The following is a 23,334-nucleotide window of genomic DNA, read 5'->3' as shown; positions in this document are numbered from 1 at the left end:
TAACTAGTTTCCAACTTGTTGCATTCTGGTTATATTCCTCTCTAACAGTAAGGCTGCCAAGTACCTGTCATTTTGCAGTCAAATCGTCATCCTGCACCAACTACATTACTATTTGTTGAGGAATTTCTGAATTTCTGCTTTAGATCTATGAGAGTCTGGTTGAATTCTGCATGTAAGTAGTTAATGTGAATTTCTGTGTACACAGATGGATAATAGATTTGCAATTTTAACCAATTCATCACAGTTAATTGCTGTGTTATCACAAACTGATAGCAGACTGCCTCCATCATATTGCTGTTTTATGGCCGTCTCAACAAAACAAAGGCACCCTGAAGACAGCAGCTGACAGCGAGTGATTACACACCAAGTCGCTGTCTATAAAGCAACTGTTTCAAGGGCAACAAAACACAACTTTGTTGCACATGGTTACAATAATTCTGATCATGCTCCAACACTGTTTTCAAAAAGTGCGACTGTGACATTATCCGACATGGAAACATATGAATCCTTGGATTTAATGCTTGAGAACATGAAAGAAAAACAAAGTGTCCCAAGGTCATAAACAAGTAAGCAATGGGGTGATTGTTTTTTCCCCACAAACTACCACGAAATCACACATCTTTCTCCAACCAGAGGAGTCGCCCCCTGCTGGATATTAGAAAAAATGTTGCTTGAAACCTGCATTGTCTTTTTACTTCAACACAGCTACAAGCACAACCTTGAGCTGCTAGCATGGCAGTGGACTTGCGTGCTGTAGTATTTTAAGCTTTAAACTTTTAGACCAGGAGTCACCAAACATCCCTCACTAGATTAAAGGCTTTGTTATACATGTTTAATTAATCCTATTAATCCTTGTCTAAACAACAAATGGTGCTAAATGAATGTTTACAGCACCATTACGCTGCTTCCCCTACCTATAGTGCTTTCTGGGTTGGGTAACTTACAAATTACTTTCAAATTAGAGGCTCAATATTTCTAAGTAGCAGCAGCTAACTTACACTCACTGGCCACTTTGTGAGGGTAACCTGTTCAACCGCTCAGTAGCATAAATATCTAATCAGCCGATCACATGGCAGCAACTTAATATATTTAGGCATGTAAACTAGGCCAAGGCAACCCACTGAAATTCAAAGTGAGTATTAGAATGGAAAAGAAAGGTGATTTAAATAACGTGGCACGGTTGTTGTAAGACTGGCTGATCTGAGTGATTCAGAAACTGCTGATCCAATGGGATTTTCCTGCACAACCATCTTTGGGGTTTACAGAGGGTTTACAAAAAAAACGAAATAGAAAATATCCAGCAGTTCTGTGGGTGAAAACGTCACCAGTTATGCAGAAGAGCATCTGGGAATGTACAACATATCAAACCTTGAAGCAGATTTGCTATAGAAGGTAAAGCTCAAATCATCTTAAACTGGCTCCTTGAACATGACAATGAGTTTGCTGTGCTCAAATGACCTCCACAGTCACCAGATGTAGTGAAACGGGAGCGTCCCATCACGCATGTGTGGTCAACATATCTACAGCTGTGTGATACTATCATGTCAATATGGACCAAAATCTCTCAGAAATGTTTCCAACACCTTGTTGAATTTATGCTACAATGAACTAAAGAAGTTCTGACTGCAAAAGGTTTGATCCAGTTGCAAAGTGATTGAAGAGTGTAAATGTCTTTCTGACATCTTATCTGACATTTAATCACAAATCCTATTTCATAACAAGGTAAACCTGGATACTACAAATAAATACAAAAAACATTTTATCATTATAAACTAATAAAAATAAGAAAAAAAGGCATTTTAACCAGATGTTTCCCAGACATTCTAATCTAAACACCAACACTAACTCTGAAACACATAATTCTTCACTAACACAGGTTTAATTGTTTGGCATTATTTGAGCAATCAAAGCACAATCAAAGCAGATGGTTTTGGATGTTATGTAACAGATGTTTATGAAGACAAGTTTTAATTGGTGCAAGCAATTTTATTTTATCTCTTGTCTGCAAGGAGCTGATAACAACTTAGAGAGGACTTACATACAATAATGCATATTTTATTAGCCGGTGCAACACGGGCCACAAACAAGAAGCTTTCTCATTAACGTCCATTAGTATCCACAAAGTGCTCCAAAACTCAGACCACTTTCGAAACACACACAGTGGAAAACGTTGTGAGAAAGGCCTGCATTTAAAATGCTCACGTCCAAATGAAAATATAGAGTTTCTCCCTCGCTCTGTGATGGACCAGACACATGGATGTAAAGTGCCACAAGAAAAATGTTTTCTATTTCTCCCGAAAGCAGCGCAGGAACAATTTATCACAGCTGGAGACAGACTCAATCAAATGAATAAAATAAGGCAGGCCATGCCCCTGCTACCGGGTTATGCATTATACATGTTTGCGAGAGGTTTATAACACTTCAAATGACACCTCACTGGGGATCATGTGAGATTGCCTTACTGTCCAGGTGAAATGCTACAGCTTCTAAAGGTGCTGCTGTGTACTTAACAGAGGCTGACAGCTCACACAGCAGGCCTTCATTCCCGACTTCATCACTTACGACACCTGGCGCGGGAGTATCGCCTTGACCAGACCTCCACAATTTCATCCATCCTTTGTCAGAAATTTCATAAGCACACTGCAGAGCACTTTTGACACTCATTCTCAGGCCAATCACTGCCTTCCTGATTAGATATAGAGAACTCACTGGTGGGGGAATTTGAGCCAAAAGAGGCCTAATTCTGTAGAAGCTGCCAGTCTTTTTTACGATGATTTACATAAATCTCCATGGGGAGAGGGCAGTGATTTAAGCAGTCTTGTCTGGAGGCAGAAGGAGGTGCAGACGTAGAGACTGGTGTAAAGTGTGATTGCCTCTGGGCCCATGTTGTGTGGATGAAACTCTCCAGAGGCAGAGGATGGCGCTCTGCATTAATCTGCGAGTATCATCCTGCTGAATATAAGACATCCACTTCACATGAATTGACTTCGAATTCTCATTTTCACCCGGAAATGTTACACACATTCATGCTTAGTAAAATGTACATTTTTTAAAACATTTTTTCACCATGACTACTCAATATCCAATAGCATAAGCACAATGGGCTGTGTTTAAACAGGCTGCTTTCCCAAACAATAAACACAGCTTGGTTTTTACATTTTGATGTGGTGGGAATTAAAAGGCTTTGATATTTCAATTTCCATAAATTGTGCAGGGAATATACAGCACAAAGCTGTTTGAAGGCAGAGGAATGGGATCACGGACACGGGTGTTTGGGATTAAAAATAAATAACACTCACAAGGGACATTAAAACGAGCATTTTCAGATCCATCACAGAGAATCTGATATAATAAATTAAGAAAACTCTTAAGGGGGTGCTCTATTTTGAATAGACTACACCTTCATTGTGAAGGTGAATGCTTATAGAATATAAATGTACTGCAGGAGAAAGGGTTACTCAAGTATGAAGTATTATTATATTACAAATGTGTTGCATTATCAAATGTTTACAAAAAAACATAGTGGGGAAAATAAGTATTTGATGCCCTGCTGAATTTGCAAGTGTGATTGCTTACTAAGAAATTAAAAGTCACTAATTTTATGGTTGTTTCATTTTAATAGAGAGAGACAGAAACAGATTATATATTTGATTGCCTACAATCCCTGATTCCTGCACACACAGATGAGAGATTACAATCAGTCAGTTACTCCTGATCTCATCTTGTTTCATGTATAAAGCACACCTGACCACAGAATCCGTTTGTTTCATTCCAGTTCTTCCACCAGCATAGAGAAGACCAAAGAACTGTAAAGGTTAGAATAATTATTCAAAAAAGGAAGAAATATAAAAGAAACATCAGTTGCCCTCAGTCTAACACCATGTACCTCCATCCCTCAGCCAGAAGCTTCAAGTTGGGTCATAGATGGGTCTTCCAGTATGACAAATGACCCAAAACATACCGCTAAGGCAACAAAGGAGTGGCTAATGAAGAAGCACATCAAGGTCATGGAGTAGCATAGCCACTCTCCAAACCTCAATTCTACAGAAAATCAGTGGAGTTGGCTGAAGCTATGAGTTGGCAAGTGACAGCCAAGAAACCTAAAGGCTCTAAAGTGTTTCTGTAAAGAGGAGTGGGCCAAAAACTCCTGAGATCTGTTCAAATCTGATGACCAACTGCAAGAAATGAAATGAAAATTAAACTGCCATAAAAATTAGAGACACGTACACTTCTTAAGTGAGCAAATTCAGCTGGCATTTAGCTAATTATTTCCCCTAATGTATATCTATGTAAAATGTGAGATGCCTTTATCATAAGCAGCAGAAACATTTTCCTCTAAAATAAAATATATGTAAGAATATGTGAAAGATACTTTATTAATATTAGGAAGATTAAAGCCAAATATTGAAGAATTACACCTGCACCTCTGTCATTAATTTAAAAACATCTTTTAATCTGCTTATGCTCTCTTAATCTTCTTAGTTTGCCTTGATAGCTGAAATGACTTTTTTACCTTCGGTTTTGTTTGTTAGTTTTACTGAAATCCTGAATTCTGTTATTTACTGGGAACTAGAGCAGGGAGATATGACCAAAAATATTTATCATGATATACATTTGAAAATTTGCGATAACGATGATATAATTGACACTAGACAAAACACTTTACAACTCCACAACTTTATTAGTGCAAAAAACAAAAACCATCAATGTATTTTCACTTAAACAAGCAGCTGTTTTTTATGTGCATTAAAGTTATATAAAAATTTAACAGTGCAAATGCAAATTCCTTGCTGACCAAAAGGCATTTCCGGTGGAAATTGGCCGACATATCCTCAGCATAACCATGTATAATATCCACAAAACTTAAAGAGAGGTTATACACACACAATACGGTAATATTATGTTGAAGCACAGTATGTATCACTCCGCGAGGCTCCTGCCTACGATAGCCGTAATGCTCCGACAATCCATCAAGCGATGCGGGTTCGTAGCTTAGCAAAGTCTGACGGGTGAAAGCTAAACCAGTTCCACACCACTGAAGTTGCAGCATTTTTACAAACCAGTTCTGGTTCATCCGTTTCATTCAACGATCTGCTTTCGCCCTTCTCATTCTCCGTCGCCGCCATACTTTTTCCGCCATGTGAGTATGAAAACAAAGGCACTGCGCATACGCGTTTAACCCATATTCTATCGCGATATTTCATTTTCTTATCTTTGCCCAATATTATACCGGTATTACCATGAACTGTATGATATGGCCCAGCCCTACTGGGAACTTCTTGGCTCTTTATCACATTTGAAGTTAACCCTTTGGCTTTTATTATGGTTTAAAAGTGTGTGTGTTTATGTGTGGGGTGTGGCCAATTTGATTGGCAAGGGGGCAGACACAAGTTGCTGGAGCCAATCACGTCAATCCAAGGCTTCACCTCTGCTAACTGAGGCCACTGAACTCCACTGTGTTGCAGTACTGGTGATTTTTGAGGGCATTTAATGAAACTGACTGACACAATATTAAATCCCGCTGTGTGGTACAACAGTCTGCACTGATCAGTATTTTATCAGTTTGTTACTTAGCTTAATTAGTAAAATAATTCCCAACTCAAAGAGCTGGAAAGAAGTTCACACCCCAAAATCAGTGCTGCAGCACGCTGGATTGTTTTCACACATTTTGATGTGACGGTTGCTATAACATGAGGCTGAGCTAGCTAGACATAAAGAAATAAATATATTGGGGACTGTAGTTAGATAAAAGATAAATTAAAAAATAATAATAATTAAAAAGGGCAGCACGGTGGCACGGTGGTTAGCACTGTTGCCGCACAGCAAGAAGGTCCTGAGTTCAATTCCACCATCAGGCCGGGGTCTTTCTGTGTGGAGTTTGCATGTTCTCCCCGTGTTTGCGTGGGTTCTCTCCGGGTACTCCGGCTTCCTCCCAAAGTCCAAAGACATGCAGCTTGTGGGGATAGGTTAATTGGACAATCCAAATTGTCACTAGGTGTGAATGTGCGAATGAATGTGAGTGCAAATGGTTGTCTGTCCCTGTGTGTTGGCCCTGCGACAGACTGGCGACCTGTCCAGGGTGTACCCTGCCTCTCGCCCTATGACAGCTGGGATAGGCTCCAGCGCCCCCCGCGACCCTGAAAAGGATAAGCGGAAGCGAATGGATGGATGGATAATAATTAAAAAGACATAAAAAAGAAGTTTGAGTTCTTTAAGAAATGACGTCTTTGCCATCACAGTTGTTGTTGCAAGAGGGATCATTTTGTTCCAGAGAGTTTGAATCCTGGCGGGTCTATTGTTAATCTTTAGTGATTAAAAAATAAAATGATAAAAGATATATTTTACTTGAATCAAAATCTTTTGTTGTTTATTTTGCCTAAAGACAATCGAGTTCATTTCCCTTACTTTGACTTGATACATTTAGCTTAGTTTGCTGCACCTCGCCTGCAGATGCACCTGACCCTCAAAGTTTGAAATCCACTGAATTAGCATTTTTTTAAATTTCATATAGAAATCATCAGCATCTATTATCAGCATATGTTGATAATTTAACATTCATCGCATTTACATACAGTTTCGAAAACAATTGACAGTCTTCTGATTTTTTTTATGCGAATAATATGAAAAAACACATGAGAATAGAAGTGCAAATGTTATCTAGCATCTACAAATAAATGAACACTTAGTGAGATGTAACAGCTTAACCTATGTGTGTCTTCCCTGTAGTTCCAGGTGTTTGTTCCTCACCTCCTGTTTAGGAATGCTGACGTATCCCAGGTGGGGCTTGTAAGGCTTGTATGGCTGCTTGGAGAACAACGTCTCGCCAAATACAGGCTGAAAGAGGAAGGAGGGCTTCTCAGAATAGTTCACCACCACCACAAAGAGCGACACTGCCACAATCAGACTGGTCGCGATCAGGGACTTCCTCTGTGGAGGGAGAGAAAGCACATTCATGAGAAGCCTGACCAGTGCACAGAATAAAACCTGAATATATGTTAGAGCAAATCTAAATGTGGCTTTTCAGTATTTTCTGTGGTTTAACAGCTTGGGCTGAATGATAAGCAGAGAAGAAGATTTGCAGTTTCATCGTAAAACTGTAACTGTGAAAGTCAACTATTTGTTTTGAAAATAAAATAGCGTGATAAAAACATATTTACACTAAAAAGATAATTGTGTGTTAGATTCCAGATGCCAACAGTGCACACAGTTGTGCATGGAACTTAGTGGGGAAAACAACACTTTAACATTTAATAACACTGAGCTCAAAGGAAAAGATCAGTGAAAACAAGTTCAGCCAACAGTGGCACGATTCTTTCAGCAAACTCAATACATGTTGACGCTGCAAACCCCTAAACTAGATTTAATCTTATTCTTCAAAGATTTCAAAACAGAAAGTTAAAGCTTTAAGTTGATTATTTCACTTAACAAGACATCACAAGACATACAAACACAAATATATTGAGTACATTAGAATACAACATGATATACACAAATTTCTCTAACTGTAATTTTGTGTGGTGATTTATTTTCACTCCTGATAATCTCACAAGGTCAGGCTCTGCTGTTTGTTTGTTAGTTACTGAGCGTGTGCATTTTGCACAGCTAAATAGGTAAAATTGAAGGTGACAGTCATTTACCAGGATGATTGCTCGTGCACATCACCAGGAATTCATGGCATTGAGCTTCATTTTTGTTAAATATGATGCCGCATTTTAATGTCCTAATACCACCGCATACAGTTAGGTTCACGGATATTTAGCACTATGACCCAGCTTTTGTTATTTTGCCTTCGTATATGACAAAATGTAGCTTAAATGATAAAAAAATTTAAAGTATTGCATCAACTGTTTTAGGAAATTCTCCATTTTTCATAGGCTGACATGATTTTAAATATGAGTGTTCACATCACCAAATACTGTTTCCTTCTTTGATATGCTCTGTTACACCCTTACTGCAGCCGCCTTCAGTTGGCGCTTGTTTGTGCAACTCTCTGCCTTCAGTTTTTTTGTATTTGATAACTAAAAAAACATGCTCCGCTAGGTTGAAATCATGTGACTGACTTAACCATTAAAAAAAATGTCCCATTTCTTTACCTTCAGAAACTCTGGGGTTGCTTTTGCAGTATGTTTGGGGTCATTATCCATTCGCACTGTACAGGACTGTCCGATCAGTTTTGCAGCATTTGGCTGACTCTGAGCAGAGAGTGGGTCCTGTACACTTCAGAATTCATCCTGCGGCTTCTATCAGCAGTCACATCAGTAATAAACACCAGTGGCCCAGTTCCACTGGCAGCCATGCATGCTCTTGCAATAACATTGCTTTCACCATGTTTGACAGATTTGTTGTGTTTCTTGGACCATGAGCTCTTCTTCACTCACCCTCCTTTCACTCTAGTTGCTTATACATATACACCATTTTGCATGTCATATTCTAACTCTAACCTGTGTGTTATTTGTCCCGTCTCTCTCCCCTCATACCCCACCGGTCACAACATAGCTGCACCTCCCTGAGCTTGGTTCTCCCGAAGGTCTCATCCTGTTAAAAGGGAATTTTTTGTCCCACTTTTGCCAATAGCTTGCTTGCAGGGGGTCATCTGATGGGACTTCTGTCTATTTTTGTAGGGTCTTTAACTTACAATATAAAGTGCCTTAATGCAATGTTAATTAAATTGCATCAAAGTCCTCTTCTTGGTTATATCTATGCAAAGAGGGATTTTTTAAATAATTGGATGCTCTTTTAGATGTTTTGTGGCAAACTTGGCCTTCTTGTTCTTGTTCACACCTTTGTAGTTTCTCTATGTTCATGTCGATTTTAACAATGGTACATCTAATTCATTGAGAGTGTTCTTGACTTGGTTAGACGTTGTGAGGACGCACTAATTTTGTTAAACCTCTTGAATTAAAAGTGAAAGCCTGCAGATTAATGACATCTTGGTTGTCTGCTTAAAATGCAATTTTTAGTGTATACAAGAGGTAAATTGTGTTACTGTTCAGAACTTTATTTATGGGCCTAATTGTATTACATTAGGTTGGAGAAGGAAGACAACCTTGTGCATGAGGCTTATTCAGTCACAAGAACCTCTGTAATGGATTTTTTGACTATTTTGGGGAAATCTGAATGGGTCAGTCAGTGTTTTGAGTTCAAGGCAAGACTAGCTGCTTGTTGAATGTCCAATGACTCACTGAGTTGTCCTATTTGTGTAGAGTACAAAAAACTCTATACAAGACCGTACCTCCTGTGTGCCCATGTCTTTTCTCCACTATATCAATTTTTTGTCATAATAAATTTATCTAGTTTTATACTCTTCATCTCTCCTGAAAGATTACTTCTGCAAGAAGAAAACCAGGCCCCACTGTATTTTCCACAACAACTCGCTAATAAATAATAGAGAATTGTATTTGCCTGGCTTGTAGTCATAATCATGAAACAGAGTAAACACGACCATCGGTTTTGATCAAAACTCAAAAAATGATTTGTTTTCATGATACTGTAAAAAGAGTTCACCACTGCTAGATACTGATGCATCTGCTAATACAGCTTAACTGTCTGAGTAAAACCTCCTACAGAACAAATGAGGATATAAGTGCCCACGGAGATATGAGCACTCGTTCTGTGAGAGGATGTTTTCAAGTCAGAAACTTTATAAGGGAAGAAAATGAAAGTTAAATTCAATCATTATGTTTTCAATTACAGACTTGTGAGTCACAATATCCTCTTCCTTTCACTTCAAATACATCGAATATGAAAAGATTCCTGTGAAGTCCTCCTCCTTCCTATGTAGTCAATTTGCAGAGATTAACCCTTAATCTCTGCTCACTGACACACGCAATTTCCCTCTTTCTAGTGTGACTGAGCCAACACACCTTGAAAAAGCTGAGCTGGCACAGGCAAAGTCGTAATCAATTCTGTAGGAGCGTCACAGCTCAGCTTGAGGTTACTCGACAGACGTTCGTGGCTCTCAGATGATGATTGTGTTCTACTTTTCATCTGGTTGCACTAATGCACTGACTGTGCATAAATGATATGAGCTTCTTTTCTGTTTCAATATTTTTACTAATGAAGCAACAGCTGGGGCTGCATTAATACAAACGGTGCACAACAGCCCCACGATCATATGGAGGTAAGAGGTATTACGGCCTGGCTGAAAGAGCTGAGTGATGAATAATGGATAAAAGATGGAGGACAAGGAAGGGTCTCACAGACAAGAAGATATTGGCAGGGCAGAGCTGGAGATCAATAGATACAAGAGAGAAAGAATCGGACTGTAGTGAAAGAAATCTGAGGCATGCTACAACAGCTCTCAGCCAGAGGGTGATGATAGACTGCAGCAGAGCCAGAGATGCTTTATTTTTTTTCTCTTTTATTCCAGGAAACTTTAATAATGTGCTGCCAATATAACACACGGCAGCAGGAAAGTCTGGGTTTTTAAGAAGGTGCTGTTTTGCAAATTCTTTGAATTTATCTGATGTTGGGGAGATTGAATGTGGCGCGTGGTAATGGTGAAGCCCCCACCGCCAGCCTGCCTGCACCACCACAAGCTCTGATCTCCAACATTAAACATCCCAAGGGAGACACCGGAGGCTGTGCTCTTCAGAGATGAGATCAAACATTTGGTGTGCGGTGGGAGTGGGGTTGAAAAAGACGGCGACCATTTGCTGCCCTGACAAGCCTATCACACTTTACCAGTTGCATGTTTGTTGCATCATACATCATTTCATGGCATTACAACCATCTTTGATCATAAACAGACTCTCAACTTTGATCTGGCATGAAAACAGCACAAAGGGGACCAATGAGAAATCCCTTTTCCACTCGATCAGTACTTTACAAAATAATATATAACACTTTCCTGAAAGAACAGTCAGTTATATGCCACCCCCCCCAAAAAAGAACAAAAAAGTGGCAGGTCGAGGTTTCTGAAAATGTGCTGTAATAGCCAGTCATCAAGAGTCCATAATGGAGCATGAAACCAATCCTTTATAAAGCAGGAGGGTTCATCATGAGGGGGAAAAAACAACCCTCGGCTCAGTCTGCAGAGCTGCAGCATCCATCTGTTCTCATGAGGACAGAAAATTTCCTTGTCTCCTTCAACCTCAATCTGGCCACAAATCACAGGGGAAATGATGTGTCAAAGACTGGAGGCGATTGGAGGGCTCCATGTGGGCGTTGTGGGGCACTGAACCTCCACTAGCTCGAGCGAAAGACTCACAACTTCTCTCCTCGTTTGCTCATCCATCAGGGTGATCACGAGTCAGCCTGTTGAGGCGTGTGACACAGAAATTGAAAGGCTCAGTATCAAAGGAGGAGTACAGTCGGGGAGTGGGACCATTAACACCATCATAGAGGCAGCAGAACAGCTATAAAGTTTCAACATTAGAGCTTTCGGTCAATGTTAAAACATTTCGCTTGAGCAATATGACTCCATATGCAGCTGCAACGACCTTGTTTGCCATCACGAGATCAGACAATGATGGCCATTAACGGCACAGGCACTTAACGGCTGTAGCCTGGGAACGTTTCATATAATGCGCGCCGTCTGAAGGCTCTGAGTTGTCTATTTTTAAAAGTGCTAAAACCTACTCTTAGGAGATATTGATCTCAGTTCACCGGCAGACTGTGTGGGATCACTGGGCTCTGGTACATGAGAGAGCCATAATTTCCCCCCAGTCCCTCCTGCAGGGAGCCTGTATGAGCAGATTGCACACAGGAAGCTAGCAAAAGGTTATTGATGGCCAGCTTGTCCATTTGTGGCAATGACCAAACTGACTTGTCAGTTGTGCAGAAATTGAGCAATAGCAAGCTATGTGTTGTTATAAAGTACATTCAATCAAATGTCTGTATTTCTGTTTTATGCTATTTATTTTTACATTTTTACAGCTTTAGCTTTAGAGATCACACAAACACATTTTTATTTGCTTATAGTACTTCATCTGTAACAACACTACAGTAATACATGTAAAGCTTCATAATAAAGCTTCAAAAACCTCAGAAACATTTTTAGCTGATTAGTCAGTGTCACTGACTTCAAATGAAGTACTGTGCAACAGTTTTGAGGCATTTCTTATTTCTTGATGTTTTGCTAGTAAAATAGGAAGCACAGTAGGTGCAGCAATTTACTGAAATGTGTTCACACATACACGGAAATACAGTTCATAAGATAAAAACAGAGTTTGTACAATTCTGTAGGCGCTCACTGTTGTAGCTCTCAGGTACAACACAGGCTGCCGTGCCAAAGTGTCTACAGATACAACTTAAAACTGGTTCTTTACTAGGTTGTCTGTGTGTGTAGATACTATATTTGCTCATCCCTTGGGTTAGGAGTCTGTTTTTATGCTTGAATGATTTATTGGTCCGTGTCTTAACCACAAAAAAAACCCAGTCCTCTGAAAATGGTAAATTGGTCAGGTACAAAGACTGGACTAAAAATGAGTGATAAAGCAGACCATGTCCAAAGAACACCCACACCTGCTGAGGTGCTAGCCACGATGGTTGTGGTGGATTGGTTGGGAGCTCTGTTTGTAGTTTTAGTTTTTCCACTCAGGTTTTCACAGTCCTCAGTCTTATAGTAAGATAAGATATGACAAAGATTGCCATCCTTTCATTTTGACAAAGTAATTATTGTATTTGGGTTTATAATGCACGACCAAGGAGGTGATTTCAGAATTCCTGGAATAACACCACCCATCCCATCTGTAAACATTTAAAATTGTCTCACTCCTTCACTGAAGGCATTTTTACTTACAATGGAGTGTTATCACTTTTGTTTATGAAAAAGATCTGATACCTTCACTAAATATTACTAACTACGTAAATCACTAGGGCACTTTTCTTACTAATTAAACAACAAAAAAGGTATAATAAATCTGTAAACTGCAGAATAATCAACAAGTCGTGCTCAATTCACTTGTGTGATGAATAAAAATTCAAAGCAAATTAGCTGTTTATTTCCTCATGCATATATAGTGCATTCAAAATTTCACCTCCATCAGGCTCTATCTGAGCATGAAGAGAATACAATTTCCCACAAAGACTAATGCTCCAGCTCAGTAAACAACAGGGCCACACAGTAGTTCAATCCAAAAAGCTAATGGCAGTGGGTATTGGAATAATGAGAGGCTCAACCTGAAGAAAATGGCTCATGAAAAAACATATCTGGTAGCTATTTTTGAGTGTCTCATGGGCAATGGGCAAAAAACAGAAAATTACATTTGCAATGCAAAAACGCTACCTTGCTGGCTCCTGATTTTCTCCACCACGGTCCAGCGAGCAGTTAAAATCCAATTTCAATTAAGGTGTTTGAGAAAATATTTGAGGAGCCTTACTCTCACTCTTCCTCTTCATAGTGCTAGTGTTTCTCTCCAAGGCAATAAGACAGAAATATAAACAAAGAACCACTCCTGAGATTAAAAGAGGGCCCAGGCACATTACTTCACTCGTGTCATATTTCCAGCAAAGGTCTCGCTTCAAAGCCATCCAAGTACAAGATAACAAACTATTCTTTTCCCGGCGGAGGAAGAGGCCGAGTCTTTGCTGCCAGTAACACGGTCACGCACAGGTTCCCCTTCAAATTTCACCCACGGGAGCCTAGACTGCCACAGGAACTGAGAAATGATGTTAATATAATTTGCAGCTGTATCTGCATTTAGATTAGGTTCATCACTGTCTTATCAAGTTAATTGAGGAGTTATTTCTACGTTTAAACTTAATCTGCTTCAGTAAAGTTTCATGAAGGCATCACGTGTGTCACACTCACAAGTTCATGCTCTCACTTCTGTCTTTGAAAGGAATGTGTGGAGCGGCTGTAGCGATCCATCTTGTCAAAATGGGATAAAAACATATAGAGGGTATTTTATTATTTTCTGTTAGAGTTTCACTTCTCCAGGCAGAGGGATAGTTCCAGTGTTAGCAGAACTACAGGCCTAAAGAGCCAACATAAATGTTATGACAAGAACCACTTCATGCTCAGCTGATATCTGTCGCATATGGTCCCTAATTACTGCCATTGGAATCATTCATTGTTATTCCCAGTATATCCTATGTTCCTTCTATTAATGCTGGAAGTGGGAAATGAACTCCCTGGTGCATGTCTCGCTCTCTCATGAGCAGTATCACATTTCCATTTTTGTCTTTGGGCTATGCAACAAGGAGGGTGGATAGTTACAATAATAAGTGGATGACAACAGTACTGGTTACAACCTTACAGAAAAGTATATGACAGTTGGATCAGATCACCCTACAGTGCCAAGTGTGAAAAAAGGTATGCCAAGTCAAACGTATTCTAGTTTAGATTTATGTTACAAAATGTAAGCATGCCTACTGACAGCATTTTTCACCTTTGTTTTTCACAAACTAAACTGTAGAGTCTAGACCTGAAGGGAAAAATCCAATAATATTCATATTTAAAGGTGCAAAAAGGCAAACCTTGTAGTGCTTAAGTTTTCATTTTCAAGAGATGAATATAGTTGTATTGTGGTTATTGACTACAATACCCTTGAACATTTTGATTCTGAATAACTATGAAGTTGATGCTGCTTTGTTGTAGAAAAATGGACTGTTGGCATAACTATGATCGTATAAAGTAGCATTATGAATTTAAACTTGACATGGGTTTAAAGTCTTAGCCACCACTCATTTCTTTATATTTAAAGAAAGGTAGGAAAATGGGAACTAGGTGCAGCGATTTATTGAAGCATGTGCAAACATAAATAGAAATAAAGTCCATCCATCCATTTGCTTCCGCTTATCCTTTTTCAGGGTCACGAGGGACGCTGGAGCCTATCCCAGCTGTCATAGGGCGAAAGGGTACACCCTGGACAGGTCGCCAGTCTGTCGCAGGGCTAAATAAAGTATATGGGGTAAAACCAGAGCTTCTTCAAAGCTTTTCTTTGGATGATGGCTGCATGTTTTTGATCTCATCTCTGTTTAAAAAGACTTATGGTTTCTGGGAGGCCAATCCGTGACCTATAGTGTTTGTGTGTTTGTGATGATTGTTATGCTGCCAATCAGACACTTTCTGGATGGTGCTGCAAAATAGCTCAAACTCTGACAGTCCTTTGCTGTGTTCATAATTCCATGAAATCTGACAAAATCTCCAGGACCACTGGCTGAAATATAGCCCCAAACTACTGTGTTTTACAGATAGCTCTCACCTCATCTCATACCTCATCCAAATATTCTGATGATGAATTGAACCAAAAATTTGCTCCAAGTTTCACTTCCCTAAGAATGGCTTCTTGACAGCCACCCTTTAACTCAGACCATTTCCAATGAGGCTTTGTGAACAGTAGCTTGATCAAGTAAAGGCAAAGATGCATCACTTCAGTCCTGTGTCAGGTGGCTCCAGCCCAGCTCCAAATATATCTAAAACCTCCAAAGAGAAGAACTCACCTGGAATACTCACCTGCCTGCTAACATCCACTTCTCACTTGGATCCCGCCTGCCTCCAGAGATATCACTCCATACCTATGCCTCTCTCAAGTCAAGTTAAACTGTTCCATTCTTTTTCTGTCACACTTGGACATAGTTCAATCCCTTATGGACCCCTGGCTAACTCATTCTGTCCTCCTTCAACAGAACACCCATCGTTGATCCAGTTAACAGTTGCCTTTACATTATCTTCTTCATTGTGTGAAAATAAATCTCCTAACTGCATTCAGCGTCTTGAGTCTGAATTCAGTGTCTTCCCTTGTTTTATATGTTTTGGGTTTTTTTAGTTGTAAACTAAATCATTACTTTATAGTGATGATATGATACTTTTCATGAATCTCTTATTAAAGACTAGCACCCCAATTAATATGAATTGCAGATGCACTTTGGCAACCAAGCTGAATAGCGTAAAATCTGATTCTAAAATCAGCCAAAACACCAAACTATGGCTTCAAAATAACATCTGCAAACTACTGAGTTGATTGTGAATGTATCTGTCCAGTATTTTGAACGTTGCTTAAGGCACCATCTGCAGTTTTATTCAGATTGAGATTTAACAATATTGTGAAATTCATATCAAAAAACTTAAGTCAACATCCTTTTATTAGAGGTACACCCAAGCCCTTGAGTAGATCGCTATAAATAAACCCTATAAGTAGTATTTTCTTTTTATATATATTGGTTGACTTGGTTAGCTATAGAGGAACTCTTGTGAAATTACTTTCATACCCCAGGCACAGCAATGGATGCAGACGGAGAGAGACGAGGAGAGTTCAGATCCAGGAATTACCAAGGCTGGAGAAAACAGCTCAAATTAATGCAGAGTGGGAGCAACGTGGTCCTTCACTACACTGACGTCTCAGGAAAATCTCAGGCAGAGGTGCTTTCCATTCTGTGTTGATCCATTCCTCTCTTGTACACTTTTTAGCATTTTCAAAATTATGCAGAAGGGTTGAGTTAGGCACAGAGCTGAGAGTGAGGGGGTATATTATTTCTATTTTGCTTTAAACAGGCTCACAGTAAAGCACATCTACTTTAAAACTGTATGAGAACCAGAAACTGGTTTATTGCTAAGTAAAATTTCTCACATGTTGTTGAGGTGTGCTAGAAAGTAAGAAAAATAAAAAGGACTGATTTACAAATAGTATATATATTTACACACACACATATATATACATATACACACATATATATATATATATATATACACACATATATATATATATATATATACACATATATACATATATACACATATATATACACATATATACACATATATACACATATATACACACATATATACATATATACACATATATATACACATATATACACATATATACACATACATATATATATATATATATACACATAATATATATATACACACATACACATATATATATATATATATATATATATATACATATATATATATATATACATATATATATATATATATATATATATATATATATATATATATATATATATATATATATATATATATATATAATATATATAATATATAATATATTATATATATATACATATGTATAATATATATACACTATATTATATATATATATATACATATATATAATATATATATATATATATATATATATATATTATATATATATATATATATATATACATATATATATATATACATATATATATATATATATATATATATAAAAATGCACTCCACATCTCTGTTTCTATTTTCCCTGCCCTAATGAACTACAGCTGCAGCCGTAAAAATGAATGAGCAGCAGCAAAGTTCATTGCTCATTTGGGGGTTTTAAAACCTGATGATCCCAACCAAGCCCAGCAGAGGGGGCAGTCCCCTTACACAGCTGTCATGTGGAGAACATATGGGAGCAGAAGAGCACTGGTTGCAGCCTTGCATCTTAAAAACTGATCTGTGGAGCTCCTCTGACTAAGCCACTGGCCTGGAGAAACCCCCCAAACACTCACTAGGTTAGTTACAGTAAGTTAATCCAGAAGAACAAGGTTTATTTTCTGAATGAACACCAAGAACCAAATCCAGTCAACGTGTTTCATTCATTTACTTTGCCATGGTGTGCCCAGTAATGTGCTTCTCATAATCCAAAAAACACGCTTCTAAATAAATCACTTCTAGTGAGCATGTGTATGCAGCAGGTTTAAAAGGCAACCGAAATGACAGCTCCACTGGGCTGTGAGCGCTTTCATTTCTTGACAGAAAAAAATTGAAAAGAAATTTGAATTGTTACTCGCTCACAATTAGTTTGCTGACAAGTGTGGCATTTGAGGCATAATGTACTTAGCTATAGTTGGGAAATATAATAACACAGAACATGCAAGTAGTACTAAAACAATTAGTTAAATATTGTGAGCCTTCTTGAATGACAAATGAGAGAAATACATCAGTCCTTGCTTTTCAGAGATTTAGTATATACAATTTATATATTACTGGACATTTAAAGACCTCACCTTGGGTTCTTGGTGTTCTCTCTAATAATTACAGACAGAGAAGTTGTAAAAAAAACAAACAAACAATAATTTCTTTCTACCATATTTTTAAAAAATAGTCACCATTCTGGGCTAAGGTTGTATTTACTGACATATGTTAAATCCAATATTCCAATCTTATTATTACCAGTGAGTAATGTCAGTCATGTTATATGACTGAAAATATTCAAACAATCATTGAGTGAAATTTTCTTAGTTCTGTATCTGTCACGATTTATATATAGTATGTAATATGCACAGCCACTTTACTGGGTACACCTAATCCAATCAGCCAATCACATGATAGCAATTCATTCTGTTGAGGCATTGACTGCTGAACTTCAAACTGAGAATGAGGAATAAAGGTGATTTAAGTGAACATGGCATGGTTGTTGATGCAAGAACAGGATTTTCCCACAACCATCTTACAGAGAATGGTCTAAAAAAAGAGAAACTATCCAAAAGTATCTAATTGATGCCAGAGGTCAGAGAATAGCCAGACTGCTTCAAGCTGATAGGAGGGCAACAGTAACTCATATAACCACTCATTATAACCAAGAGGAGGATCTGTAAATGCACAACATGTCAAGCCTGGAAGCAAATGGGCCACAGCAGCAGAAAACCGCACCGCGTTCCACTACTGCCAGCCAAGAACAGGAAACTGGGGCTACAATTCACACTAGCTCACCAAAGTTGTACAACAGAAGACTGAAGAAACATTGCAGATTGATGAAAAAACATCTCATAAGGCTTGATTTCTGCTGCAACATTCAGATGGTAGGGGCAGACAAAGCATGGATCCATCCACCTTTTCATGAAACTGTAATGATGTTAGGGAAATTTTCTTAGCATGCTTAATGCCCACAGTGGACCAATCTTCTTACGTCTGCTTCCAGCAGGATAACACACCATGTCACAAAGCTCAAATCATCTCAACCTGTCTTCTTCAACATGACAGTGAGTTCACTGTATTCAAATCTGATCAACAGTCACCAGATCTCGATGCAACAGGGGATATTCACATCTGATAAATCTGCAACTGTGTGACCAAAATCTCTAAAGAATGTTTCCAGTAAATTTTTGACAAAGGGGGTGAGAGGACAGTGCTGGCAAGGTGTAACTGAAAATACATGTAACAGTCTCCGGAGCAACGGTTACAAAATAATATAAAAACAAAATAAACAATAACTAACCAGCATCTTACAGATGGAAACATGACCAAAAATTAAAAAAAAACAAAAAAACCTCATTATATGCTGCTTTCCTTCTGGCAGTCAGTATTCAGTCAAAACTTAAGGAAGTCATGCTCGTCAAAGAGGTATAATGGATGTAATGATGAACATCCAGCTTTCATTTCAGAGATGCTCATTCCTGCTTGCAGACCAATTTGCAGGAAATGAAGTCGCAGCAGAAACGATCATTTCTCTTAAAAGATAAAAGGGATAAACACGTAATATGTGGTGCACCAATCTCCAACTCATTTTTTGTGTATTTTATCAACTAAGTACAGCTGTCCATACTGTGTTAATGAAACTTCACTCATTCCCGATAATGGGCACAGTGACCTTCCTCCTGTACAATAACAAAATGTCCTGATGACGCCCTTGGAGCATGTTACTTCCGTGGTATCACACTTATCGGCGGCGACATATGAAAAGCAAATCCTTAAATCCGGGTCAAATGAACACTAATCTGGTCTACTGGCATGAAACTGGATCGTTTTGGTACAGACCATCATGAACAATCTTAATCTGGACCCCAAAAAATAAATCAGGTTGTTTTTGTGTGGATGAGACTCTGCAGGTGGCAACAATAAGGACTCAACACCCTTTTTTTCTGTATATACTCAAATACCGCAAATCCCAGTCATCAGTAGATGACGTCAATCGCTGCGCACATGTGTTCACCAGCACACGTGTACTTGTATGTGTGCCTGCGACAGGAAAGCACCAAAAGCCCATTTGACTAATGCATATCTGATATCAAATGGAATATAATCCCCACAAGTATGAAGGATTAAACACTCTGCAATATTCACTTCCCCCCCTCTGGATCCAGCAAACTCTTGGGACAAGAGGAAAAGAGCGCCATATGTTCAGAAAAAACAGTCTGGTGATGCTCTATGCTCTGCTGCGTAGGCTGATGCTTGCTCACTTGAGAAAGTGAAGAATTTGTCAAAGTGAAAGGGGGGGCTGCTCTTTGTGGCACTTTGAAAAGCTGAAAACTGGAATATCTGTGCGCTGAGTGAATGAGTCTACCTGTCAGGACGAGAAAAAAAAGCATTCTGAGAATTCATTATTTTTGGCAGTAAGTTATTGTGCTCCATTAAGACTCTCTGCTATGTGACTTTCTTCCCCGCAGCACTTCTGTAAGCCCATTTGTCTCATTTGATGATGTTTTGTCTCAAGGTCACAACACACAACAATGTGAAGCAGAAAGCTTATATTTTCAATTTTATGCTTATTTATTTTTCTGCTTTACTGATTTTTTTTTTTAGGATTTACTTTGCAGATTCAGATAAGCAGCTGAGATCCTCAATCTGAAAACTGCCCTGTGTACTGAGGGCAACATCTCCCAGGATGCACAAAGAAGGTGTATCCAGTGTGAATGGGACATAGAACAGTCCTTACTAATGACTGTAATAATACTATCTAACCTAAGACCAACATAACTGTATCACAAAATAATTAAGAGGTACTTTAAATTTATTTTACTATTTATTATACTATAATGAATATGATATTATTTTTAATGATTTAAAGTACAAACCTAGTCAAAGTAATGTTGTTTGCCTTTGCCTGAAAGAGATGCATTCGTTTTACACAGCAAGCGCTACATATTTGATGTGGTTAATGTTATGTGCATCTTTAACTAAATAAACTGATCTTCAGTAACGCTCTCCTGTGTTCTCCTGCTGTGTTTTAAATGGTTCAGGCCCAGATTATACATCGTTTGAATGCACAAAGCCTCACAATTCAAGCTGCTTTAGATCCCAACGGAAGAGCAACAACAGTTCCTTACAGCGCAGAAAGAGTGCACACGTTGCAAAAAGTTAGTTTATGACACTTTCTATCATCTGTATGAGCATATACTTGTTGGATTTCGATCCACTGCTCATAAAACTTCAGCAAACAAAATGCTTCCAAGCTTTTTGCCTTTTTTTTTCTTTAAGGAAAATAGGGGTGAAAGTCAAGGTGTTAATGTATGTTTGTTGAACCTGGTTCAAGCCAATTAACTGTAAATCAAAAAATCAATAAACCTTAATAGCTCTCAGTGCGAAGCCGAGCAAGCCTGGCTATGAAGATACAGTAACTCCATTTATCAGACCACCTGCTCACTTTTGCTTTATGATGGAAAAATGATGACTAAACGTTCCCTCGTCTATAACATCTATAACTCCTATTGTCAGGGGTTATTTTTGGAGAGAGCCAAAATGCCTCCTGCCATTCAGCCAGGAGCACAAAATGACTTCTGCCGCTCACTTATGACAAGAGTCATTTCAGCTTTATCCTTCTGTCATATCTGAGTTTTTAAGGGCTGGCTCTCATAGCCGCAGATGGCCATTGGGCAGAAGAGATCGCACTGCCGGCCAAGGACAAAGCTACTGTACAGTAATGCATCAGTTGCTCTCCATCCAGCACAAATGTCCCAAATTTGGGCCACAAGTCGTGACTGCAACCACTTTGCAAGACAAACTTTACTGAAACAAAAAGAAAAAGGAGAAAAAACAACATGCATGAGAACGCAGAGGCTGCAAACTTAGCTTTGAAATTCTATGGAGTTCTTTACAGCAGAATACCAATTATTGTCCCTGTCTTTGTGTTTGAAGGGCGAAGGCAGGGGGGGAATCTGGCTGTTGAGAAAAACATCGACCAGAGAAAATCCATTTTAATTTGCCAAATGCCAGAGCAGGATTACTGACATTTAGCAACTGATATTTCCCCTGAAACTCAATAGGATCCCTCCATAACTTCATAATAAAGCCTCATCTCATTGCAAGTGATTATGCACAGCATGACTGCTCACACACAGAAATCTGAGTATATGTATTTATCAAAAGTGCAAACACAGAGACATTTGAGAATGTGGAAAGATTAGAAAGACAGATGCAATGCATCATTTGCAGGACGCAGGAGCAAACAGCGCTGACAGTTTCTTTCAACACTTGACTAAACAGAAGTTCGGCCTCTGCAGAGATTTTTTAAAAAGGTGTTATTTGTTAAAGAAATGCATTTGACAAGAAAATGTCTCCTCGAGGATGCTGGAGACGGGGAAGCAGGAATGTATGTAGAGTTCTAAAGTGGTTCAGCATCAAAAGGGAATTTGTCCTGTTTGAAGTTCAGCCTTCAGAGGGATGACGACTACAATACCTAGAGGTGACAAATGCATTGTTGTAAGAGGCAAAGTGATTTGTTTTGCCTTTGACTTTGAGAGATCCTTTTACTACAATAACTGCACAGTTGGGGGTGCCCCTATAGATCAGTTTATTGAGCAGGAATCCCATATACCAACGGCTAAAGTCCTTAATGCAGTGGCCTGGCTTGAGTCTTCCCCAGACAATTTCCTGCATGTCACTCACCCTCTTTCTCTCTCCACATTCGTATCTACTCTACTCTGTGCTGTGTAAGAAAGGTCTAAAATGCTCCAAAATATATAAACATGCAACATATAGAAATATATATTTAGGATATATATATAAAAATAAAGAAAGTGCACAGAAAGCTTAGCTGATACACTAGATACTCATAATGAACACCCTTAGTGTTGCTCAGCATCCTTGCATTTCGCTAACGATTAATGCAGATTCCCAGTACATTAGCCAGAAACATTTTCCACACGTCTGTCAAGATGAAGCTACAAGTTAATGAGCATAAGAAAAGACGGATGTGGAGGAATATCTTTCTGAGCAGTGGAACAAATAGGATATGTTGGATTAGACAGAGCATGTGTTGCATTTAGGACATATTTTTAAGTCATGTCTCACCCTGAGCATGTATAGCTTTTATTGTGGAGGAGAAAATCTGAGTCAGCTGCACCCTCGTTGTTTACAGCGGTAGAAATTTCTGTGAGCTTTCTAACAGCGAATGCACTCAAATGATTTGCAAGCACACCTCTTTGTTTTTCATTAATCCTCTTAGATTGTGAAGGTGCTTTAAGAGCTTCACTGACGGCATTATGAAACTTAAAGTGGAGCAGCTGTTGCACACAATAAACAACCCAGCCAGGTGAATCGAAGGCCACCAAACGAGCCTGCTATGCGACACACGCAGGTGTTCACTCTGCAAAATAACAATAAAGTTTGCCAAGTCTGTCAAAGCCTCTGTGGATAGCTGCCACCCTGTGTTAGGAGAATGGTGGCATTCAATGTGTGTGAGTGTGTGGGAGAAGGTTTGGGAGGAGGTGGTA

General features: G+C 38.8%; 1 protein-coding gene across 2 annotated transcripts in view; it reads right to left on the bottom strand.

Annotated features, from left to right (window-relative positions):
- Window positions 1-23,334, bottom strand: part of st6galnac3 (ST6 (alpha-N-acetyl-neuraminyl-2,3-beta-galactosyl-1,3)-N-acetylgalactosaminide alpha-2,6-sialyltransferase 3) — a 103,535-nt gene that overhangs the window by 66,735 nt on the left and 13,466 nt on the right. The window contains exon 2 of one of the 2 annotated variants that reach the window (XM_026148581.1): window positions 6,748-6,927. The exons of the other annotated variant lie outside the window; for it this stretch is intronic. Coding sequence (XP_026004366.1) covers window positions 6,748-6,927 — 180 coding nt within the window. The remainder of the gene's footprint in view (window positions 1-6,747; window positions 6,928-23,334) is intronic. 2 annotated transcript variants of the gene reach the window in all.

This window comes from Astatotilapia calliptera, chromosome 18 (assembly GCF_900246225.1).
Source record: "Astatotilapia calliptera chromosome 18, fAstCal1.2, whole genome shotgun sequence".
Taxonomy (NCBI): Eukaryota; Metazoa; Chordata; class Actinopteri; order Cichliformes; family Cichlidae; genus Astatotilapia; species Astatotilapia calliptera.
The sequence above is the reverse complement of the archived record's forward strand: the minus strand, read 5'-3'. Positions and strand labels throughout refer to the sequence as shown.